The sequence below is a fragment of the Microcaecilia unicolor genome, chromosome 4 (assembly GCF_901765095.1).
Source record: "Microcaecilia unicolor chromosome 4, aMicUni1.1, whole genome shotgun sequence".
Classification (NCBI taxonomy): Eukaryota; Metazoa; Chordata; class Amphibia; order Gymnophiona; family Siphonopidae; genus Microcaecilia; species Microcaecilia unicolor.
In genome coordinates, this window is record NC_044034.1 from 225,889,621 (window position 1) to 225,915,238 (window position 25,618).

Consider the following 25,618-nt stretch of genomic DNA (forward strand, 5'->3'; position numbering starts at 1 on the left):
TGATCGGCTGCCTGCCTGCCTGCCTGATACGTTCATCACCCCACTTCCAAATCCGTCTCATAAGTCCTGCAGGTTGCCCGCACCTAGGGGCCCAACCTCTGGGGAACGATGGTCAGTGCAGGTGAAACCTGGGCTTTTCCAGCCGCCAAGCAGAACCTGGTCCAAGTACTGGGCTCAGCAGTGCTCTACTTGGTACAAGAACTCACAAGTCTGACAGTAAGCCGAAGCCATGAGTTCGCCGGACAAAACCAACCTGTCTGAATTGGCCCAGGTTCTTCAGCAGCAGCAGGCCCAGCTAAACCGTCTGTCCGGAGTTCTACAGGATGTGTGTTCCCAGATGTCAACCCTTCAATCCCAACAACAGCCTCCTGCTGTGTCGTCCGGATCCATGTTACCTACTCCAGGGTTGCAGCTTCCTGAGCCTCCCTGGTTCGACGGCACCCCTTCTGCTTGCCGAGGGTTCCTCAACCAATTGGGCCTCTCCTGTTTGGGAGCAACGGGACCCTTTACTCACTAATCTTGGAGAATTTCTTCGCCGCTTCCAGTCAGTTTTCGATGTGCCAGGACGGCCCTTCTCTGCAGCCGCAGAACTTCAACAAGGCAATTGTTCTGTTGGTGCTTATGCCGTTCGCTTTCGAACCCTAGCTTCAGAGGTAAGATGGAACCAAGAGGCCCTTACGGCCATTTTCTGGGAAGGACTCAACGACTGGATTAAAGATGAACTGGCTGGCCGGGAACTTCCAAATGCTTTGCATGCTCTGATCACCCTCTGCGTTCGTATCGACGTACGGTTTCAATAAAGGTCACTGGAACGCTCTACTCAGTGCCACTCTCAGAGACCATCTCCTCGGACACCGCACCCTTCTTCTCTCAAAGTTGCGGCAAGCTCTACTTCTGGAGTCCCTGAAGAGCCAATGGTTATCGGATGGTATCGCCTCTCTGAGAAGGAGAGGGCTCACCGTCGGGACAATCAACTTTGCCTCTACTGTGAGCAGGCCAGCCACTTTCTAAGACATTGTCCGAATAAACCGGGAAATGCCATGACCCAGGGTAACTGAAGGGGGTAGCCCTGGGTCGTTTTTCACCTCTTCCGGATAATCTTGTCTCCGTCCCTATTTCCCTGCGTTGGAAGGAACTCTGTATTAACACTGTGGCTTTGATTGATTCTGGGGCTGGAGAAAATTTTATTGACGCCAGTCTCCTATTCCAGCTAAGAACTCCCTCGATTGCCTGTAAACCAACATTACAAGTGACCTCCAATCAGGGACTAACTCTACCCTATTCTGTTACCCATGTCACTCTGCCATGGCAGATGAGTGTCGGGATTTTACATAAGGAAGAAATTCAGCTTCTGGTTCTTCCCTGGGCCATCCATCCTGTTATTTTGGGCCTGCCCTGGTTATGACAACACTCACCAAATCTCAGCTGGATCACTAATGATATTGGCAGTTGGGGTTCCCAATGTTTTTCTACCTGTCTCACGCCAGTGGTTCCTTCTCCAAGGACTATTACTGCCTCCCCAGGGCTCTTGCTTCCCTGTGATGCTTCCCTTCCTGTGGAATATCGTGATTTCCCAGATGTCATCAGTGCTCATGAGGCTGATTCCCTTCCTCCACATCGTCCTTTTGACTGCCCCATTGAATTACTTCCCGGCAAGACTCCACCTCGGGGCCGGCTGCATACCCTCTCCCGGGAGGAATCTACTGCTATGCGGGAGTACATTCAAGAAAACCTCCAAAAGGGCTTCATCAGACCCTCCTCATCTCCAGCGGGGGCAGGTTTCTTTTTCATGACTAAGAAAGATGGCTCTCTGCGACCCTGTATCAACTACCGGGGTCTTAATGAAATAACCATTAAGAATCGGTACCCGCTTCCCCTTATTCCGGTACTTTTTGACCGTCTGCAGGGAGCATCTATCTTTACCAAGCTGGATCTCAGAGGTGCCTACAATCTGGTACAAATCCGCCATGGGGACGAATAGAAGACTGCTTTTAATACTCATGAAGGACATTTCGAATATCTAGTTATGCTGTTCAGCCTTTGCAATGCACCAGCGGTTTTTCAGGAATTCATAAACTTCATTTCTGTACTCCTCAGTAATAATTTACCTGGATGATATTCTGGTTTTTTCTGCTTTTGTTCAGGACCACCCTCGTCATGTATGCACGGTTCTCCAGCGCCTCTGGAACTACCATCTCTTCACCAAACTAGAGAAGTGCTCGTTTCATCAACGGACTATTCCATTTTTGGGATATATCATCTCTTCAGAGGGCCTCTAAATGGACCCCACCAAACTCCGAGCCATACAGGATTGGCCCATGCCCCAGGGTCTCCGGGCCTTGCAACGTTTTTTGGGGTTTGCTAACTACTATCAACAATTCATCCACCAATACTCCCTCATCACTGCTCCTCTTACCGCACTGACCAGGAAGGATGCTGATGTAAAGAACTGGACACCGGAGGCCCAAGAGGCCTTTGCCACCTTAAAGCAAGTCTTTCTGCCTGCTCCTGTTCTTCGAAGTTCGGATATCAAAAGACCATTCATCTTAGAAGTGGATGCCTCTTCTCTGGGGGGCAGGGGCCGTTTTGTCTCAAACCTCAGACTCCGGCGTCACCCGTTTTTTTCCCCAAAACCTTTTCTTCGGCAGAGCGTAACTACACTATTGGGGACAGGGAATTGTTTTGGTTTTTTTTAAATTTTTAATTTATAACCATTTACATTTTTACAAGCGATAAAACAACTTGCTGGAAATACAGAGAAAGTAATATGTAGGAATTATTTCAGTCAGGTAATTCTATTCTCTTCCTTAGACCACTAAATAGGGAGAGTGAGACAAGATAAGGAGATCAATTAAACAGTAAACAGAAAAAAACCCGTGGTATTAACCTGATTATCCCGAGATATTACTCGTCTAATTCCTTATTCCACATTGATCATCTGGTAGGCTTCTTCAAGGCCAATACGGTGTACAGTCAAATCATTTCATTGAAAAACATACTTATTGTCCAATATTAGTTAGAAATAATACATCTGATTACATTCTTTCTCTTTTAAAAACCAGAAGATATTTAACAATACATATACTTAAGTCTCTAATTCAAATCCCACTGATTAAAGTAATCCCAGTTTTCACAGGCTTCACTCCTTTTAAAGTAATAATTTGAGGAAATATTTCTGAGGAAAACTTTAGGAGTCATACCTGGAACTCTGGGAAAAACAATAATCTCGATATTAATCATCTATAATAATATTCATTTTATTATTCAAAATTTTCTGGTCTATTATCATTTTCAAAATCATAACCACTTCTTGCTCATGTAGAATCATTTGTTATATCAATTTTTTACTCTCAAAGGGTTCAGTTGAATTGTCCATGTAACTCTCTAATAAAATTATATCTGAAACAAAATTATTTACTGCCACCGTTAGGTCCCGAAGCACCTTCCAGATGGTATTCAATGTAACCTCCATGGGAGCCAAAAACTCCAAGTTGATTTCTCATAGGTGTTTAGGAGTGGTTCCACCGATTCAGGTTCTGCTGTAAACGTCCTCCATTTCAGCATATACCACTAACTCACTCCTCCACTCCTTTGGGCATGGTGGTTGAATAATTCGGGAGTGATGGAGTTGTTTTTTTCCAGGTCCAAGAGCGTCGACGCTCCTTCGCCGGCGCTAATCAAAGGACTCGCCACCCCTTTCATCTGTGGGCAGTTCGTTGCGCAGCGGTCCCGCACTTGCTGCTCAGGGGATAAAACGCTGGCCATCGGCGGCTGACCGCCAGTTGTCCCCTTCCTCTCAGTTAAGGTAACTCCAATTGCAGAGAGGAAATTTACGTAAAGAAAACGAAACTTCAGAGGGCAGCTGGGCCGTTGGGCATACAAACTTCAGGTCACCATCTTACCACTCTCCCAGTTTGGGACACTCTTTGTCTGGTTTCTCCTCAGAGGCCTGTCTGATATGGGTCACCCTTCAGCATAGCCCTCTAAGTCATTGAAACACCCCTACAAGGTGGTGTCCCTTCGGAGAGGCAGACGCCAGCACTTTAAGCTCTTCCTGGACTCCATGCTTTGGCTTCTACTTTGGTAGGTGTTACTTGCTCAGTAGTTTGCTTCTTCTCTACTTTGTCCCTCTTTGCTGACTTTGCCTGTACCTGGATTACTCTCTTGCCTGCTTCCTGCCTATTGACTTTACCTGTGCCTGGATTACTCTCTTGCCTGCTGCCTGCCTACTGACTTTGCCTGTACCTGGATTACTCTCTTGACCTGCTGCCTGTCTACTGACTTTACCGGTGCCTGGATTACTCTCTTGCCTGCTGCCTGCCTACTGACTTTGCCTGTACCTGGATTAATCTCTTGACCGGCTGCCTGCCTGGCTGATATGTTCACCTCCCCACTTCCAGCTCCGTCTCGTAAGGCCTGCAGGCCGCCCGCACCTAGGGGCTCAACCTCTGGGGAACGGCGGTCAGTGCAAGTGAAACCCGGGGTTGTCCGGCCGCCAAGCAGAACCTGGTCCGAGTACCAGGCTCAGCAGCGCTCTACTTAGTACAAGAACTCCCAAGAATGCCCTCCGTAGACCTATTTGATCAATCTATGACCATCTACCATTCAGGAAAGCACTAAAAACCCATTTATTCAAGCAAGCCTACCCAAATGACCCAAACTAATCTTATGAACCCATCTACCTAACATATGTCAAAGAGACAACGACATTGACCCAGACCATATCTCCCACTTGACCCACCTCTCCATTGCCTATCTCTACCTACCTACTATTCTATTACTATGTACACTTAATTTTTTACTTTATCTAACAATATTCTGTATTCCCTATTACTGTATAAGCCGCATTGAACCTGCTTTTAGTGGGAAAGTGCGGGATACAAATGTAATAAATAAATAAATAAATAAAATCTGACAGTGGGTGCCTTATAAGAATTGGGTTTTTCACAAATAGTTAAAACAGGTCATATTTTAGATCTGTTTTTTGTCTGTCCGATATTTTCCTGGTCGTCTCTGCAAGTGGTCACTGTACACTGATCTGATCATTTTTATGTAAAGGTTCAGCTGCATTAGTTGACCTTTTATGCACATCCGTCACAGTATTCAGTTCTGAGGAAAGTGCATGGTTGGTATGATTTGAACTTCTTAGCAGCTACATTGAGTGCTCTTGGAAAATATACCTGAGGTTGATATGGAGATTGTGGTACCACCCATCTACTTAGCAGTATCGCTCCTACTGTCATATCCATAATCTTTCACTTTCCACCGCAACTGTTCCTGATGCCTTCAAACATGCTGTAGTTACACCGTTCCTCCAAAACCTTCATTGGACCCTACCTGGCCTTCCAACTATCGCCCCATCTCTCTCCTTCCTTTCTTATTGTCACGGTTGTGACTGTATCCCATGCCTACACTCACCTCACCTCCTGGTGACCAGGCCCTATGGCTGCTGTGGACTGTCTTCTCCCTGTTTCCCAAACATGTTCCAGATTCCGGTTCCAGCCAAGCCAAGCCCATTCCAGTCCTATTCTGATGTTCCAGCATTCCAGATTTACTTGTGACCTCATCTTTAATTGCCTTTATTAAGCACCTGGGAACTTTCAGGCTTGCCTTTGCAACAGAGGTCTTCAGATGAGTTTTCGTCTGTGTGTGTTTGTTGCAGTTCCAGCCCTGCTAGTTCTTGTCTTGCCAGTCTTCAACTTCTACTCCAACCCTGCTTGTTCCAGCCCTGCAAGCTTTCAGCTTCAGTTCTAATCCTGCTTCTGTTTGCCCTGTTTGTCTTCAGCTTCAGTTCCTCCACTGTTTGTTCCAGCCCTGTCTGCTTTCAGCTTCCATTCCAGCTCTGCCTGAATCCTGTTCCAGCCAAGCCTGTTTGAAAATCCTGAATCCTATTTGAGAATTCTGAATCCCGTTCCTGCCTTGTTCATTGTCTTGCTTTCAGCCAAGCCAAGCCCGTTCCAGAATCCAGTTCCAATCAAGACAAGCCAAGCCTGTTTGAGAATCCTGAATCCTGTTTGAGAATCCTATCTACAGCTTCAGCTCCAGACCAGTAGTTCCAGTCCTGCTTATTCCAGCCCTGCTCATCTACAGCTTCAGTTCCCATCCTGCTAGTTCCGGTCCTGCTTGTACCAGCCTGTCTGTGTTCAGCCTCGCTTCCTGTTTGGGTGGTTCACCTGCTGCTGCCAGTCACTGGAAGTGGCCCAAGGGCTCACCACTCTGGACTCCATGATAGTCCGTGACACTTATCCAAGTTACTTGAACGTGCTGTTCATTGCCGTTGTCTTGACTTTCTTTCATCTCAAGCTATTCTTGATCCACTTTAATCTGGCTTCTGCCCTCTACATTCAACTGAAACAGTGTTTGCTAAAACAATGACCTATTACTGGCTGGAATCAAAGGTCTCTATTCTATCCTCATCCTTCTCGATCTATCTGCTGCTTTTGACACTGTTGGTCACCACCTCCTCACTTGGATTTCGGGGCTCTGTTCTTTCTTGGTTTACTTCTTATCTCTCCCATCACACTTTTAGTGTATGCTCTGGTGGATCCTTCTCCACTTTTAACCCACTATCATTTGGTGTGCTTCAGGGCTCTGTCTTGGGACATCTTCTTTTCCCCATCTATACTTCCTCCATTGGTGCTCTGATCTCCTCCCATTGTTTTCAGTATCACCTTTATGATGATGACTCCCAGATCTACCTTTCCAAACCAGAAAATTTCAGCAGGAATCCAGGCCCAAATCTCAGTCTGCCTGTCTTGCTACCTGGATGTCTCACCGCCATCTGAAACTAAACATGGCCAAGACTGAGCTTATCTTTTCCCCTAAACCCACCTCTCCTCTTCCCTCATTCTCTATCTCTGTGGATAACATTTTCATCCTCCCTGTCTCATCAGCTCGTAACCTTGGGGTCATCTTTGACTCCTCTCTCTCTCTCTGCACATATCCAACAGACTGCTAAAACCTGTCGTTTCTTTCTCCATAATATCACCAAAATTCATCCCTTCCTTTCTTAGCACACTACCAAAACTTGGATTAGATTACTGCAACTTGCTTCTCACAGGTCTCCCAGTGTCATCTGTCTCCCCTTCAACCTGTTCAAAATTCTGATGCACAACTTCTATTCCACCAGTGTCGCTACACTCATATTAGCCCTCTTCTCAAGTCACTTCATTGGCTCTCTATCCGTTTCTACATACAGTTCAAACTCCTCTTATTGATTTACAAGTGCATTCACTCTGCAGCCCAATATGTCTCCACTCTTACCTCTCCCTTCACTCCTCCCTGTGAACTCCATTCATTGGGTAAATCTCTCTTATCTGTACTCTTCTCCTCCACTGCCAACTCCAAACTCCATTCCTTTTATCTTGCTGCACCATACACCTGGAATAGACTTCATGAATCAGTATGTCAAGGTCCAGCTCTGGCCATCCTCAAATCTAGGCTAAAAGCCCACCTTTTTGAGGCTGCTTTTAACTCCTAACCCCTATTCACTTGTTCAGTACTCATGTCTGTTTTATCATATCCACCTTAAGTAAGTCCCTTATCCCTTATTTGTCCTGTTTATCTTCTTTGATTAGATTGTAAGCTCTGTTGAGCAGGGACTGTCTCTTACATGTTTAGTGCACAGTGCTGCATACGTCTAGTAGTACTATAGAAATGATATGAAGTAGTAGTAATGGAATACTTCTTTTGAACAATAAGGTATTAGATGAGATTGCACTATTTAAGAAGGTTAAACTTTCATCCTTTAATAAGAACAGACCCTGGTTTTCTGTTGCTCTGAAACAACTGAGGAAGGAATTAGTGTATATGCGAAGCCATATAACGTGATGCACTTGGGATGTAAAAGTCCAAAAAAGAAGTATGCACTAGAGGGCAAGAGTGATTGAATTATCCCTGGCATTTACATTTGAGTTACAACATCCCTCAATTACCTCTTTGGATTCTCAAGATACCATTAAAATGTGACAAACTTTCCTCTTTCATAAAAGTCACTAATTAAATATCATCTTTGATCTTTATAATCAGAGATCTTAATATTGGATTGGTTGCTTTTTGAGCTTTTCCCGTGCAATAGTCTGCTTTCCTCCAGTTTTTGTCAGACTCCCTTGCTATATCCTCTTTATTTAAAAATGGGGTTTGTAGCATAAAGAGGGGCATAATCGAAAGGGGCGCCCAAGTTTTCCTGAGGACGTCCTCTCAGGACGTCCTGGCGAAGGGGCGGGGAAACCCGTATTATCAACCAAGATGGGCGTCCATTTTTCGTTTCAATAATATGGTCAGGGACGCCCAAATCACGAAATTTAGGTCGACCTTAGAGATGGTCATCCTTAGAAATGGTCGTCCCAGATTTTCAGCGATAATGGAAACCGAGGATGTCCATCTCAGAAACGACCAAATGCAAGCCCTTTGGTCGTGGGAGGAGCCAGCATTCGTAGTGCACTGGTGTCCCTGACATGCCAGGACACCAACCGGGCACCCTAGGGGGCACTGCAGTGGACTTCAGAAATTGCTTCCAGCTGCATAGCTCCCTTACCTTATGTGCTGAGTCCCCCAAACTCCCCCCCCCCCCAAAACCAACTACCCACAACTGTACACCACTACCATAGCCCTAAGGGGTGAAGGGGGGCACCTACATGTGGGTACAGTGGGTTTCTGGTGGGTTTTGAAGGGCTCACATTTACCACCACAAGTGTAACAGGTGGGGGGAGGGGGGCTGGGTCCACCTGCCTGAAGTGCACTGCACCCACTAAAACTGCTCCAGGGACCTACATACTGCTGTCATGGAGCTGGGTATGACATTTGAGGCTGGCATAGAGGCTGGCAAAAAATATTTAAAAAGTTTTTTTAGGGTGGGAGGAGGTTGGTGACCACTGGGGGAGTAAGGGGAGGTCATCCCCGATTCCCTCCGGTGGGCATCTGGTCAGTTCGGGCACCTTTTTGAGGCTTGCTCATAACAAAAAATGGACCAAGTCGCCCAAGTGCTCGTCAGGGACGCCCTTCTTTTTTCCATTATCGGTCGAGGATGCCCATGTGTTAGGCACGCCCCAGTCTCACCTTCGCTACGCTTCCGACACGCCCCCGTGAACTTTGGTCGTCCCCACGATGGAAAGCAGTTGAGGACGCCCGAAATCGGCTTTCGATTATGCCGATTTGGGCAACCCTGGGAGAAGGACGCCCATCTCCAGATTTGTGTCAAAAGATGGGCGCCCTTCTCTTTCGAAAATAAGCCTGAAAGTAGCAGTAGATTATCTCCTCTTAATTGTAATTAATCCTTTCCACTTTTTAACTTGTATGGTTTATTTCTTGCTGCAGTAGGTCCCTGAACAACTTCACACTGACCTTTATCTGCAACAGGGGTAGTTTCTATACTGTTGCTACCACCACCTCCAGCCCTCATCTGTGAGCTACAGGTGGGCACCTTTTTATCCTCAGTGACTCTTGTAGGTAAAGCTAATTATATCCTGGGCATTAATATGCAAATCAGTGCATCTCAACATACCTTGCGTTGGCAAAAAGTTGAGCAATAATTGACTTTATGGCACCCAGTGCATTCATTCATTGCTTCTCGCCCACAATTTACACAAGACTGCTGCAAAAACATAAAAAGAACATTTTAGTAAAAGTTGCTTTCTAGATGCTTTCAGTCAAACCACCAGAAGAGACCTAGGAAAGCCTAAGAGTGAAGCTATTTATTTTATTTCTTTAATACATTTTTAAGTACAAAATCAAAAGTACAAAGAATGGGAAAAGAAAATCTAAATAAACTTAAAAAGGAAAACTAAACATCAAAGCTTCCCCTAGCTCACATCAAGAGAGGTAACTTTATAAATTTATAACAAGAAACAAACAGTTAGACAAAACTCAACTCAAAAAAAAAAATCTTATTTCTAAATTAAGTACGCCATATAACATTTGCTCTAAGCAAAAAGTCTATTTCTCATTTCTTTAAGAAATTGCTCCAACTGAATAGAATCCCAGAAAATTCATTTCTCCCCCTGAAAAGTAATTATACATTTACATGGAAACTTAAGAAAAAAAGATGCACCCACTGTCACTACTCGGGACTTCGAGGCTAAAAAGCCTTGGGCCCGAGTTGAGTAGCCTTGGATACATCAGGAAAAATGGAAATTTTTACACCACAATAAAAGTACATCCTTTTTATGAAAATATCTTTTCAGGATTAAACTCTTATCTAAATCAGAAGTTAAAGTGGCCAGCAGAGTGGACTTAGTATTAATAATATCCTGACTATCTTCCAGAAAAGCTGTTAGGTTCACTTCAGAGGAGATCAATTGATCTGATCCCTGCTGGTCACCTTGTAATCTCTTTCTACTTCAGAGGTAAAAACAGTTTAATATTGGGAAAGTGTCAGCATTATCTAAAGCCAAAATCTCTTTGAAGTATTTTCTCAAAAGAATCTCAGGAGATAATAAATAAATACAAGGAAAATTAAGAAATAGCAGGTTTTTAGCCCTAATAGAGACTGAAAATGCCTGAAGCGAGGAAATCTGTTTTTCCACAACTGACACTTTAGAGTTCAAAACCAACATATTAGAGTCCACTTCAGAAAGTTTATCAACAACTTCTTTCTAAAAAGTGAAAATTTGAGAGACAACTGCTTTGAGCATTCCTTCCACCTACTGATTAGAGTACCAAAAATCTTTTAAAGTAATATCCTGCTTAGTCTCATTAAGCTGAGAATTTTGACCCGATTCCACCCATTGTAAAGGTGTCGGTAATTTAGAAAAACTTAACTTCTGTGGAGAAGAGCCTGCTTGTATTCCAGCACAAGGAGGGGAGACTACTTGGAACACCCTATCTAAGCTGGAGGAGAGGGGAAGGGGAGAAGTACGTTCTGGGGAGCTTAAGGAGGCTCCAGAAGGGGAGAGTACCTGCTTCACGGCTCCTGAAGTAATCAAGTTTTATCCATAGTTCTAACAGTGTTCGGGGTAGTTGTCTTCAATTTAGCTTTGCGCTTACCCATAGAAGAGAGATCAAATCAAACCACAAAAAGAAAAACACTCCTCGGTGCTCTCCAAGGGGCCTAGCATGCCCCTTAGGGCATGCCCTGTGGCCACATGCCACTGGAACTCAAAGCCCCCGATGACGTGTACAAGTGTCTCTTGCAGTGCCTGATGATGTCGGCATCACTACTCCCCTCCAGGAGTCTCATCACACTTGTTGAATGGAAAGGGCAAAAGAAGAAGATCCACCAGCCTCAGGACTTCTGGTAAGGCCACCTCCTAACTGCTGAATGAATACCTGTTCCTAATGAGGCTCAAAGCCCCCGATCACGTGTGCGGGTGTCTCCCGTGGTACCTGATGGCGTCAGCACCACTACTCCCCATGGGAGTCTCGTGACTCTTGTCAAATGGAAATGGCAAGAGAAGAAGATCCACCGGGCATCAGGACTTCTGGTAAGGCCACCTCTAAATTGCTGAATGAGCACTGGCACCTTATGGGGCTCAAAGCCCCCAATGATGTGTGCGGGTGTCTCCTGCGGTGCCTGATGGTGTGGCACCGCTACTCCCCACTGGGAGTTTCAGGACTCTTGATAAATGAAAAGGGCAAGAGAAGAAGATTCACCAGCCTCAGGACTTCTGGTAAGGCCACTTCACGTTACTTATTTATTTATTTTTATTAATTTACCGTTCAATACTCAGCCAGTGGCAGTCAGCATTTTTTTTTATGCACTGACTGTTGCTGGCTAAATTAGACCTGGATATTCAATGCTGGGCTAAGTCTGAGTAGCAGAACTGAATATCCAGGTCTCACTGGACATGTGCTGGCCACAGGAACTTATGCAAATCCTGGCTGATATTCAGCTAGGCCCCTGATAAGATATATATTTGGGTCTCAGCTGAATGTCAGCCTCCAACCCCTGATAAAGTCTGATTCTCCCTCCCCCTAAGTCATAGCAGACTCCCCCAAGCCTACCTTAATAGATCTGGAGGACTAATAGTTGTCAAGGCAGGAGCAAACCTCACTCACGCTTTGCTCCTCGTAGCTCCTGATTGGTAATGGCTACAGCAATGTCTAGTGGTAATCTCGTGGTACTACCGGTAGAGGTCAGCCTCTAGTAGTAGTAACATATTAACATAGTAGATGACGGCAGATAAAAACCTGTATGGTCCAACCAGTCTGCCCAACAAGATAAACTCATTACATATGATATGATGTGATACTTCATATGTAGACCTGATTTTTATTTGTCCTTGCCATTTTCAGGGCACAGACCGTAGAAGTCTGCCCAACACTGTCCCTGTTCTAAATTTCTGAAGTTGTTGAAGCCCCTGAAAAGCTCCACCGCAACCACTCCAAATCTATTCAGCCACAATCAGGGCACAGACCATAGAAGTCTTGCCCAGCACTTGCTTTGCTTCCCAATTAGCGAGATTACTGTTAGAGGTCACAATGGCCATTTTTAATCAGGAGCTGCGAGTGGAGTCTGCTCCTGCCCCAATGACTGACCACCAGGCCCTAAGGGTCTTGCTGCAACTTGGGGGGGGGGGGGGGGGGGGAAGGCTGGAACAGTAGATTTGTCAGGGACAGAAAGGGGGACTGGAGTTTATTGGGAGAGGTGATCTGCTTCATGCCACGACCCAGCACCTACATAGCTAACCAGGCAAAGTTAGGATGCTATTTTTTTCAGTCTTACACAACCAGTTAGCTATGCAGGCACTAGCACTGAATATGCAATCTCTGCTTCAACATAGGAGGCTCTAGTGAACAACAAAACTAACAAAGCCCAGTTAGAGCAATGAAAGAATGCCCTCCCCAAATCCCCCAACTACACCCCTCCCCTCCCCCCCCCCCCCCCCCCCCCCCCACTGCAATTGAAAGCTCAACCCAGGAAAGAAAGGCAATTAAATCATTTAACAAAACAGAGCAAACTTTTGCAGTCAGAATTTCCATAAATGGTGTCCACAGCTTCAAGAAGCGACGTTTAGATGGACATCCCCTGGACGCCACTGAAAAACGTTCCATTCGCAGCAGTTCATGCATATGACATCTACATTGTGTCAAGGTTGGAGGATCTGGAGAAATCCACTGAATGAGGATACATCATTTGGCAATAAGAAATGCCTTCTGGAGGAATAAGCCAGTTAAGCTTCCTTCCCATATGGCTGACACATCATCCAACAGGCTGGCTACCAGTGTGCTGGCAATGATACATGCAAGCCAAGTGACTCCAGATTTCGTCCCAGAACTGTCTAATCAGGACACAGTCAGAGATAGTGTTTATAAGAGGGGGTCCTCTTTCCACACTTGACACAGGTACCATCCGATGGACAGCCCATCTTTCAGGCTTGAGACGGATGGTTTTACATTCATTGGATACATTTATAATGGAACTCCTGTAGCTGCACACTCTCTTTAAGGAGCAGCGCCAACCAGAGGCTAAAAAGGAACTCATTAATATCATAATAGCCAAAGTCTGTGATCCAGAGTGTCACCACTCGATATAACAGGTTCAACGCTTGCAGTCACTTCAATGCTTCATAATTGTGGCCCACCTATCCCTTGTTCACTGCCCGTATAGGCCAAGAGTCATCAAAAGGAGAGTCAAAAAAGACTGAATGATAAGCATGCAAAAGAGCAGAAGCATAATGACGAAGCTGAAGATATTGGTACCAGTCCACTGCCAGCAAGGCACAGTCTTTCTGCAGTTGGACAAAATATAAAATTGTCGGTCCATCTTCATCCACAAGTTGTTGCAATATGAGCAATCCGGCAGTCCTCCAAGTCCGAAAACGTTCATCTCAGAGACCAGGAAGAAAGTCAGCATTACTCACAATAAGGAGATATTTAGTGCAGTTGATGGGAAGGCGAAAATGCTGATGGAAGCGTTTTCAGGCCCAGCGAAGGGGGCCAACAAGGGGATGTCGTTTCAGGTGTCTAGGGAGCCCCTGGACCCAAGGGTGTATGAGATAATTTAAAGAGAGTTCCAGTGAAAGTGTATCTTCAAATGCTATATCACAAAAGACAGATGTAAGAAAAATTCAATCGTGAACAAAACACATACAACATGCATTATTATATATCTAGATATCAGGTAAGCCTAAGCCACCCTCTCACCTCACCAGCTGCAACTGTTGAAGGAAGGCTTGAGAGCGTCTCCGGTCCTAGAGGAGATAAAAATTTCAGTTTAAATGAAGCTGATGCACTTACCTTGATGATGATTTCTGTCTTTCCATCTATATCTTCTGTGTTTTGGAATAACTGGTTATGAAACTGTAAATGGACATTATGATAATTTTGTTAGATACCTCAAATTGAACTGAGGATGTATATAGCAGAACAGCAATATAAATTGGCATCTGCAGATAAGGACCATTTCTCCCACCCAGTTGTTCAGTTGCTCCAGCTCTAGCCAAGATCACAACAGTGTGAGCTAACAGAAACCTCTCCTAGTCCCAGTTTGATTTCCTGCAGGGAGATTCTCTTTCCTTCCTCTTTCCCTGCATTCTAATTATAAATGACAACATACTAATGTCTTTATACAGGAGTGGTCTCCAGACCAACAGAGGCACCCCAACAGAGGCGCCCCAATGATCACAGAAAGAGGAAAGCAGGCAACGTTATCTGGAAAAGTTAAAACAGTTAGGAAAGTGAAGGTACAAATGGAAGAAATTGCAGACAAGACTTATTTGTAAAGACATGTTAGTGATAGCAGGAAGTACAAAGCTGGGATTGTAAAACTCAGAGGGGAAGGTCTATCAAGCTCAGCATCCTGTTTCCAACAGGTGCCAATCCAGATCACAAGTACCTGGCAAGATCCCCAAACAATACAATATATTTTATGCTGCTTATTCTAGAAATAATTGTCAAAAAATAAGCGGCTTTTATTTTCTCCTCTACTCCTTTCTCAAACTAACAAAAATGGACATAGGAGAATGTCTCTAGAAACACTTATATGTTATAAACGAGGAAGAGTCTCATAACATTAATCACGGCTACTATTCACATCACTCCCGTGGTGAATCTATGCTGTTTCTAATATCCTCAATTAATACTAAAGACCGGTCTTTACTATTAATTGAGGATATTAGAAACAGCTGTTTCCGGGTAGGTGGAGGGGCATAATCGAACGTCGCCGGCCAAATAGATCGCCGGCGATCTATGTTGGCGGCGGCACTACAGCTGGCCGGAACCGTATTATCAAAAAAGATGGCCGGCCATCTTTTTTTTCGATAATACGGTTTAGTCCGGCCAAATGCTGTAGAGTTCGCCGGGTTTGAGATGGCCGGGTTTGTTTTTCAGCGATAATGGAAAGTTATGTCGGCCATCTCAAACCCCGGCCAAATTCAAGGCATTTGGCCGTGGGAGGAGCCAGCATTTTTAGTGCACTGGCCCCCTGACATGCCAGGACACCAACCGGGCTCCCTAGGGGTCACTGTGGTGGACTTCAGAAAAGCTCCCACGTGCCTAGCTCCCTTACTTTGGGAGCTGAGCCCCCCAACCCCCCCCAAACCCACTACCCACAAATGTACTGCACCCACTAAAATTGCTCCAGGGACCTGCATACAGCCTCTAGGACTTATTGCTGCTGTATAACTTTGGCACACCAGTTCACACCTGAAGACTAATCTCTCTGAAAAAGTCCTTTCTTGAAATAAGCACATTTACTCACAGTTAACTGCAGATCAGAGGTTGTGCCCCACTGGCAAAGAGTCCCCTGGTACTAAGATTAGCAGTAGGTCAGAGCTGGCACAATGGTGTACAATGCCCTCTTTCAGCACCATTCAAGGTAAGAACTACGTTCTCTAACGTGGGAAAGGGAACTAAAACTGGTTTACAAAAATGGCCACTACCACATGAACTACAACAGGAAACAAAACAGGGCACACTCTGACCCAGTTAGCAGGGGGGAAAAGCACCATGGGAGTAGAGCCCAGTACCCTACACCCACCACAATGCATTACTAATGTGACTCTGCAGGGCACCTAACAGAAAAGGAGTCACACTCACCCGAGAGCCACATCGCAACCAGGGAAAAGACTGTCGGAGGATACAACACATTCTGCTGTCATGGAAGTGGGTACGGCATTTGAGGCTGGCATACAGGCTGGCAAAAAAGGTTTTTAGTTTTATTTTTTTAGTATGGAAGGGGGTAGGTGACCACTGGGGGAGTATGGGGAGGTCATACCCCATTCCCTCCAGTGGTCATCTGGTCAGTTGGGGCACCTTTTTGAGGCTTGGTCGTGAAAATAAAAGGACCAAGTAAAGCCGGCAAAATACTGCTTAACGCCGCTTTTTTTTTTCCATTATTAGCGAAAGCCGGCCATCTGGTAGCCTCGCCCATGCCCGCCCATGTCCCGCCTTCGCTAATCTACCGACACACCCCCTTGAACTTTCGCCAGCGAAGCGACGGGAAAGCGGTGAGACTGTCAAAAATGCCACTTTCGATTATACCGATTTCGCCGCTTTTAAGAAATCGCCGGCCATCTCCCGATTTGTGTCGGAAGATGGCCGGCGATCACTTTCGATTATAAGCTGGATGGTCAGTTAAAAATTGGCGTGTTCGCCATTTTTGTTTATAAAGCGAATAGCTACGATGAGACACATAATAGTAAGTCTGTTACCTTGAGTTATAATTTTGAAGGAACACTGTAGTCTGATGTTTTATCTTTGACACGTATGTGTAATTTTTCAGGCTAAACGGTGTGAGAGTCCCCTTTGGCGAAGCGTTGCGAAACAGGCACCTGTCGGGGTACACAGGCACACCAGTTGCAGAGGAGCGTATTAGCCCGTTAAGCTAAGTGTCTTGAGAATACAATATAGTATGATAACTTTATTGTAGGCAATTATAACAGGACGGGGGAGGTAAGATCTTAATACACAAGCATAGATTCACCACGGGAGTGAGGTGAATAGTAGCCTTGATTAATGTTAAGAGACTCTTCCTCGTTTATAACATATAAGTGTTTCTAGAGACATTCTCCTATGTACATTTTTGTTATCCTAGAAATAAGCAGTGGATTTTCCCCAAGTCCAAACCTTTTTTAAACCCCACTAAGCTAACCGCTTTTACTACATTCTCTGGCAACAAATTCCAGAGTTTAATTACACGTTAAGTGAAGACTTTAAAAACTTTTCAGAAGACAATATGTACATAAGAAGCTACCAAAATTAAAGCACATAAAGCAATGGGGGCTTATCGGGTATTAAGGGAACTTAGGGAAGTTATGGTAACAATACTTTAGAGTCCAAACTGGAGACAAGCAGGTGATCTGCTGCTTCTCATAAGTTGGAAGGCTGGTTAGTCTGACCTGTGGTGAATTACCTATTGGATCACTATTAAAACAGAAACTAGCAGAGTTTCTGGAATTCAATAGATTACAGGATCCAAAATAGCATGGTTTTACCAGGGCAGATCTTGTTAGACAAATCAAAATGAGCTCTTTAAGTGGGTAACCAGAATTATACCGGGGAGAACAAGGGATTTGGTATTTTTGGATTGCAACAATGCCTCCGACATGATTCAGCACTAATCTATATAAATAATTCTCACCTCCAATTCTGAAGCTCACAGTGTGGCAGGGGAACACTGAAGACCTGTCCAGTTGTAGCCTGTCAGCACCACTCACTCTCACTCTCACTCATACACCCGCCCTCAGCCACGCCCCCCAGCCACACCCCATCCGGACATAATTCGCAACCCCAATGTTCTATTGAGGCCCCAAGCTACAGCCACTTCCGTGAAGGGTTCGTTAGTTCATGTTGGTGAAGCCTCTCCACTGACCATGTCTGTCTGTCACGCCCTCGCATCGAACGTCATGACGTCGGGGGCGGAGCACGTTCAATGAAGGATGAACGACAGGAATGCAGAGCGTGTTTCCCTACTCCTCCCCCTGCCTCACAATGAGCTGCCACTGCTTGAATGCAGGGAGGACTGGAGGTGCTGAAATCGGCAGGGTCATAAAACAAAAAAAACGACACGGAGGCACAGTCTTACCAGGGACAGCACACAACGCAGATCACCAGGTTCCCCGACTTTCTCCTCCCCCACCCCAACAAATAACACAACTTTAGAAGTAATTAAGAGAACTGCTAGCAAGTTTCAACATTCATGCCCTCTGCCAAGAGTAAAGCTTTTTCAAGAAGCTGTCCAGCCCAGTGCTTCAAGGAAAAAGGCACAGCTCAGGTTTCGTTTTCTGCCAGGGAGACGTGAATGCAGGGAGGACTGCAGGTGCTGTGTTCTGTATGTTAGCTCAGGCAGGCACTAGGACCTAGAGGAAAGTGTTTGGGGGCCGCTCTCGAGACCACAACATTGCATATTCGCCGCTGCTGCTGTGACTGATTCAGTGTCGGCTCCGCTCCAAGCTTAGGAGTCTGTGTTTCATTTACGGAGAGGATAGCCAGTACAAGTATTCTTTCCACACACAAAAAAGCAAGTAGGTGAACGCGTCTTGCAAACATACACACTACGAGGAAAACCTTGCTAGCGCCCGTTTCATTTCAGTCCGAAATGGGCCTTTTTCACTAGTAATTTATGACTAAATTTGAATGATCTAGGTGACTTATGAGGTTAGACACTGGGGGCTGGATTCAGTAAATGGCGCTCAAAATTTGGTGCCGGAAAAAATTTGCCACTGAATGGTATTCTATTATGGGTATTCTGGGATGGGCGCCCTTTACAAAACAGTGGGTAGTGCCAAGATCCACACTCAACTTTGGGCACGAAGAGTTCCACCCACTGACACCAGGTATAAATCCATAACGCAAGTTGGGTGTGAATCCGCACTATTCCAGCCCACACAATCCCAAATCCTACCAAAAATTCACAATCAACCAACAAACATACCACATCAAAACACAACTTAATATACTAGGAATCATTCTCAACAAACATCAAAATGCTTCAGAACACTATGGAAACTGAGAAGAATAAGAGACTATTTCCCTAAACAATTGTTCCGGATACTGGTCCAATCAATGATACTATTGCAACTAGACTACTGCAATGCAGCATAAGTAGGGTGCAAGGAAAACACAATAAAATCACTGCAAACAGTCCAAAACACGGCAATGAGACTGATTTTCAAGAAAAATCAAAATATGAAAGAGCGATCCCACTGCTTGAAACACTACATTTTTACTACTACTACTTAGCATTTCTATAGCGCTGCCAGGGTTACGCAGCGCTGTACAAGTTTAAACATGGGGAAGGACAGTCCCTGCTCAAGAGAGCTTACAATCTAAAGGTCTAAAGAGTTTCTACAATACGGTTTACCATCTCGCTGAGGTACCAAGAGCAGATATATGATGGGAACAAGATGTGTGGTACAGAGTCAGTGGGGATAATTTGATGGTTAGTCAAGGCAAGTTCGTTGTATAGTTAAGCAAGAGATAAGGAACTGATCTAAGTTACAGTGTGTGTAGCAAGCTAGTGCAGGTGCAGAATGAGTGTATAGACAGTCACCCTATGTATTAAAGGCTTGGGAGTAGAGCCAGACTTTCACCTGCTTCCGGTATTAGTAGCAACATTCCATGCTACCATTCCTGGGGCAAGAAGAAGCTTCCCCCATGTCCATCTCAATAACAGACTATGGACTTTTCCTTCAGGAACTTATCCAAATCTTTGTTAAACTCAGATACGCTAACTGCTGTTATGAAATCATCCAGCAACGAGTTCCAGAGCTTAACCATTCTTTGAGTGAAAAAATATTTCCTCCTTTTTGTTTTAAAAGTATTTTCATGTAATTTCATTGAGGGTTCCCTCGTCTTTGTACTTTTTGAAAGAGTGAAAAATCGATTCACTTCTACCCATTCTACACCACTCAGGATTTTATAGACCTCAATCATATCCCCTTCTGAGCAGGGGCGTAGCCAGACAGCAGGTTTTGGGTGGGCCTAGGCAAGAAGTGGGTGGGCACCAAATTTCTCTCCCCCACCCCCACATCAAAAAAAATATCTCAGCTGGTGGGAAAATGCTTCTCCCCAGTCTCCATCTTGGTAGTCTGCAGAAGGTATGCGCTGAAAACTGAGCATGCGAAGGTGCCAGTATTGTGAAGAGCAGCATTTTCATTACCATGTGCTACTGTTGGATGGGCCTGAGACCTAACTGGGTGGGCCCTGGCCCACCCAGGCCCACCTGTGGCTAAGCCACTGCTTCTGAGCTGTCTCTTTTAAAATGAGCACTCTAATCTTCAAGATACTGTTTCAGAATGGCACCCGAATGTATGCTGAATATGATTGAACTAGCCTCAAGAACTGTCAGCCCACCATCTACAAAACTATCTACACAGCAGGATTTAGCTACCTGGGTTCCAAATGGTGGAACTCAATACCAAAAACTATAAGAAGCATCACAAATCTCCTCAAATTCAGAAAAGAAATGAAAACCTACCTCTTCAAAATATTCTACAGCCTTCCTTTCAAATCTACCTCTTTAAAAAACTATATGAATAAATATCAGCAAAACTCTACAACTGAACACAAAGCTATCACTACCTTTTCCACTTCAAATCTATCTCTTCAAAAACTCTATGAATACCCACACGAACTATATATGCCCTCTCCACATTGCACAACACTATTGTAACTCCACCAAAATGTAAATTGTAAGCCACTTTGAACCAAAACTTGTTTTTGGATAATAATGGGATACAAGAATGCATAAATAAAATAAATAAATAACACTGTGCACATTTTAATGGAATGCCTCTGATACACCCATGTCCCTCCCATCGTTACACCCCCTTTGCAGATCCACATGGAAACACAGGCAATATTCTATTAATAAAAATGTAAGTGTGTTTTTGCGCAGATCTGCTGTTTCTGCCCTGTTTTGGCACCTTGCATCTATTAGAACATTTTTCTGCAACAAATATTTGGTGCAGAAGTAGTGCCTAATGTTCGGCGCCATACATATAGAATTCTCCTGTTGTTGAATGAGATATGTGAAAGGGTAGTAGTAAATGGAGTTCATGCCATGATCCTTTCTCTGGTTCTGTTCAACATTTTCATAAGCAATATTGTGGAAAGACTCTTGGGAAAGATTTGGTTTTTGTGGATGATAGCAAAATCTGCAATACGTTAGACAATGTGAAAGGTGTGGAAAACATGAGACATTTACCCCCCTGTTTACTAAGCCACGCTAGCAGCTGCTGTGCGCTAATACTGATACAGCCCATTCACTTTGAAAGGGCTGTGTTGGCACTGCTATGCAGCAGCCACTAGAGCAGCTTAGTGAACAGGGGGATTAGTGAGGTTTTAGAATAATGGGATGGAATCCAGGAGGCCAGGTTCAAATCCTACTGCTCACATGTCACATATTTTCTCCTGTTGTCACAGATACAAGCTCTTTCAGCCAGAGATTTGTACCTATATATACTTTCTTGTAGATTACCATATAAATGCAGAAATGAATGGTGACCAGATGAGAAAACAAAGAAAGAGGCCTACATGATAGTTATCAGATGAGAAAGAAAAAAGAAGGATAGGCACTAGATGAAAAATAAGACAAATACATGTTCTTAACTGTGGCTTTTATTTTTTTACGTGCCAGAGCTGATACAATAGTTAAGGAAGAAAGCATCAGACCTTGACTGACTGGGTTAAAAAGTGGTTAACTGGAAGGAGACAGAGGATGAAGGTAAATGGAGCTTTTGTGATAAGGATCCTGAAAAGTGTTTGGGGATGGTTGAGGGAATGAGAGATCTGTTGTCCAAATTACTCTGCCTTGGTATGACACAGGGCTGAGTGACACTCCTTGTAATGTGACTGAAAGAAAGCTCTGTCAGAGGACAAATGGGACTTGCACTATTTCTAGACTGCGGAAAGTAGATGGGAACGAAGGAGACGTAAGGATGGGGTAAACCAGGGCGCACTCCAGGGAGGTCATGTAGAGTTTGTCAAGAGAAGGGTGTGCTGGTTAAGAACAGAAGGCAAAGACTGATTGAGCTGAGAAGCCCATTGATCGAGGGGTCATGATGGGGAGAGAGGTGGGAGGGTTCCGAGAGAATGTGAGGTTTACAAGAGACTGGGAGATGTTAGAAACAGCATCATTATTCAAGCATAGGAAGAGGAGGAGGGTGGGCCGCAAGGGAGTTACAAAGTAAGGAGAACGTGATCAAGGGTGGTGGGGAATGGTAAAGAACAGCCATGGAAACAGGAAACAATTGGTGAGAGACTCATAAAATGAGAACTTCAGAAATGTCAAGGAGCTTAATGGAACACAGAGTAATCTGCAAAGACGTCCGAGCAAAGCAGGCCACACTGCCCCCTGCCTTGTAAGATGTGAAACATGGAAAGAGTGAAAGTTGAAGGGATAAGTATCCGGGAGGGTGGCTGGTTCTCCTGGGCAGTGCCTGGTTTCAGTTATGAAAATAAGGTCTAGGGAATGACAGGAAATCAAGTCAGTGACAAGCAGGGACTTATAATGAAGGGCGTGTACATTAAGAAGACCAATTTTCAGAGTTGTCAGCAGCAAACAACTAATAATTCTTTCCTAGTAGAAACAAGTTTCCCTAATAAAAATATACCAAGCACCAAGTTAGCCTGAATTGCACTTCGCAACAAAGGAAATCTTATTTATCTAACCTCTGAGCTCTAGAATAATAAACAACCACCCCAACTCCTATCCAGCAGTCCTCCGCTCAATGCCAGGAAGGTTGGTTTCCTCCTCTCCTGAGCTCCAGCTGACCTCCTTCAATTAGCGAGAGTCTTGAGTCAGCAGCTGAGGCTGAAAGTGCACAAGGGTTCTGAAGAAAACATTTTGAAGTCCAGCAAAGTGCACCAGTCTTTTGGGTGCCTGAGGTGGGCAGTTCTGCAGCAATAAGCCTGCAGTGTCCTGGGCACCTGAATAAACAAAGCTGACACAGCAGCAAAGTCCTTTGTCTGCTGTTAGCTCTTAGCTGCTTCTTTCTTGGTTTCCTCTTAGTTTTCTCAGTGCTGTATGCTCAAAATCTAAGCATGGGAGACTGCTTCTCTGATTGGATGAGCTGGGACACACTGACGTTGGCAAGTCTAATCAGACACTGACACGTGCCATCATGTGGCAGATGGATGGACCACATTCCTCAATGATGAGAGACAAATTTTGAGGCATATTTTCAAAGCACTTAGCCTTCCAAAGTTCCATAGAAACCTGTGGAACTTTAGAAGGCTAAGTGCTTTGAAAATATGCCTACAGATGAGGCATGAAATGGTACCAGACTGGCTGAAGCTGACAGACAATACTGTAGCATCTCAAGGTCTTCCAGAGTTAGTTTGGAACTGAGAAAGTCCCTAGCTCCATGTTCACAGTGAGGCCTTTATTTATTCTTCACACTCTGGCAGCTTAGCTTTGGCTATAGCCAAGTCCAGAGTGCCTTGCGATTACTCCATGATGGTTAAAGCAGGCCCAGGCCTCAAATGAACAGAAAAGGTTTGAACAGGGTGTTACCCTACAGAAGATGAGGTCCATTAGCCAATTCAGTAGAGTATACTTGGAAAAGCCAGACCCAGATTTGTTGGTGTCCAAAGAAACAAAAAGCTGGGTAAACTTTCTAAGAGTAGAAGGCTAAGGCTTATTTGCAATACTGAATGTGTAAGATACTTTTACGTGTGTCAGCAAATAGACAGGGGAAAAATAAGTGATTAAGGTGGAAATCTGATACCAACTTAGGAAAGAACTTTGGATGAGTGTGAAAAACCACTTTTGTATAACCTTGAGCTCACCAACCTTGAATGCTGAAATGATTGCCACCAAAAACAAAATCTTCCAGGTCAAATACTTCCATTCACAGGAGTACAACAGCTCAAAGAGAGCTTTTGTTAATTGGGTTAAAACTATTTATTTATTTATATTCCAAAATGTTATACTGCTTAAATCAAAGCAATTCACAAAAAAAAAACAAAAAACCATCTGATCTAACCCTGTGCCATGATTTAGAACAGCAGACCTGCCAAGTCTCCCACATTCCGTGGGAGACTTTTGCTTTGGTCGGTCATCTTCTGCTGAGCAGCCTCCTCCTCCATCAGCTGCAAGACGTCATCTCCTGCTGCAACAGGACCAGTCTCCATTTCATGCTGCCCAAGGGGGAAGCAGCTTCTTCATGCCGACCAAGGTCTGCCAGGGGTGGAGCCAAGAGGTAGAGTAGGGAGATAATGGGGGCATGGCTAGGCATGGCAGGAGGTATGATTGGGTGGAGCTGGGGTGTGACTAAACTCTCCCTCTCAGCGATCCAGCCCCTTGGCAGCTCTGGAACAGTACTGGCAATGGTATTTCCCTATTACAAATCTGAGATACATATGGTGACCTGCATGTAGTTTTCTATACACTGCTCAAAACACGGCAGCCAGGCTTATATTTAGAAAAACGCGATTCGAGAACGCCAAACCCCTCCGAGAAAAACTGCACTGGCTCCCAATCAAAGAACGTATTGCTTTCAAAATCTGCACCCTGGTTCATAAAATTATCTACGATGAAGCCCCAGGATACATGACAGACCTCATAGACCTACCAACCAGAAACACAACAGGATCAACACGAACATACCTAAATCTCCACTACCCAAGCTGCAAAGGACTCAAATACGCATCCAGCTTTTCCTACATAAGTACACAACTATGGAACGCATTACCAAAAGCAGTGAAAACAACTTATGGTCATCTAAACTTCCGGAAATCATTAAAAACTAACCTGTTCAAAAAGGTATATCCTACCGACCCAACTTAAATGCCTGTACCCTGCAACACAACGAAACCAAAGCTCGTAATGGACATATAATAACTCTTCCTTTCTTCGATTCTCTTCCTCTCTATGATTCCCTAATGTGTCTGTACACACGAACCTTATTCTACCACAACATTACTGTATTTGTCATACCGGAATTGGCAAACGCCTTTACGGCACTATGTAAGCCACATTGAGCCTGCAAATAGGTGGGAAAATGTGGGATACAAATGTAACAAAGTATGCAAAAAAGAAAACTAGTGGGAAACTCCGCTCCAAAATCACCTCAATGGTAAACCAAAAAATAGAGGGTTGAAATTATGAATGTGTCAAGTACACCTCAAATCACAAAATAAAAAGAAGAGAACAGGGGGAAAGACCTCATGACCTGCTGCTGCAAGCCTAGAGCAGTCCAACCATCTCGGTCATATATATACAATTTCTAATCATTGGTCGAAACCCCCAAATGTAACAAATAAATAAATAAGATGTCAAAGTTTCTAGGCTTAAAGGGGTCTTTTATCAGATAGGTTAAAGCCATGCTGAACTATTGTGATAACATGGATGATGGGGGAAAAGAATCCTCCAGAAAAGAGGGAAAGGACAGAAATGGAGATAGAAACTATAATTCCCACAACACTAAAGGATTCTGGAGGAAAGTACAACTTCTGGGTGCCTAAATGGCAGCCTGGTATGTCGGTGTCTTTCAGAGTATATAGCTCTCCCTCTTTCCTCTCCCTGCTTCTTCTAGACTCCAACCCACACTGGAATCCAAGTCACTTGAAGAGGGATGACAGATGACTTGTACAGCCAGGTTTCGCAGCTCATGCTGTCCTAAATTTGGCTGGCCTAGCTATGCGGGTCCCGGCACTGAATATTTGGCCAGGGCCCACATAACATTTTGGGGGGGGGGGGGGGGGGGCGGGAGGTGACGGTCAGAGGCAATACTCA

The 25,618-nt window shown here is 44.6% G+C and overlaps 1 protein-coding gene across 1 annotated transcript in view; it reads right to left on the bottom strand.

Moving 5' to 3' along the window:
• The window catches only part of DEAF1 (DEAF1 transcription factor), a 149,580-nt gene that overhangs the window by 12,043 nt on the left and 111,919 nt on the right, over positions 1-25,618 (bottom strand). Inside the window, exons 10-11 of the mRNA XM_030201297.1 lie at positions 14,176-14,238; positions 9,503-9,592 (exon numbers count right to left, since the gene is read on the bottom strand). Coding sequence (XP_030057157.1) covers positions 9,503-9,592; positions 14,176-14,238 — 153 coding nt within the window. The remainder of the gene's footprint in view (positions 1-9,502; positions 9,593-14,175; positions 14,239-25,618) is intronic.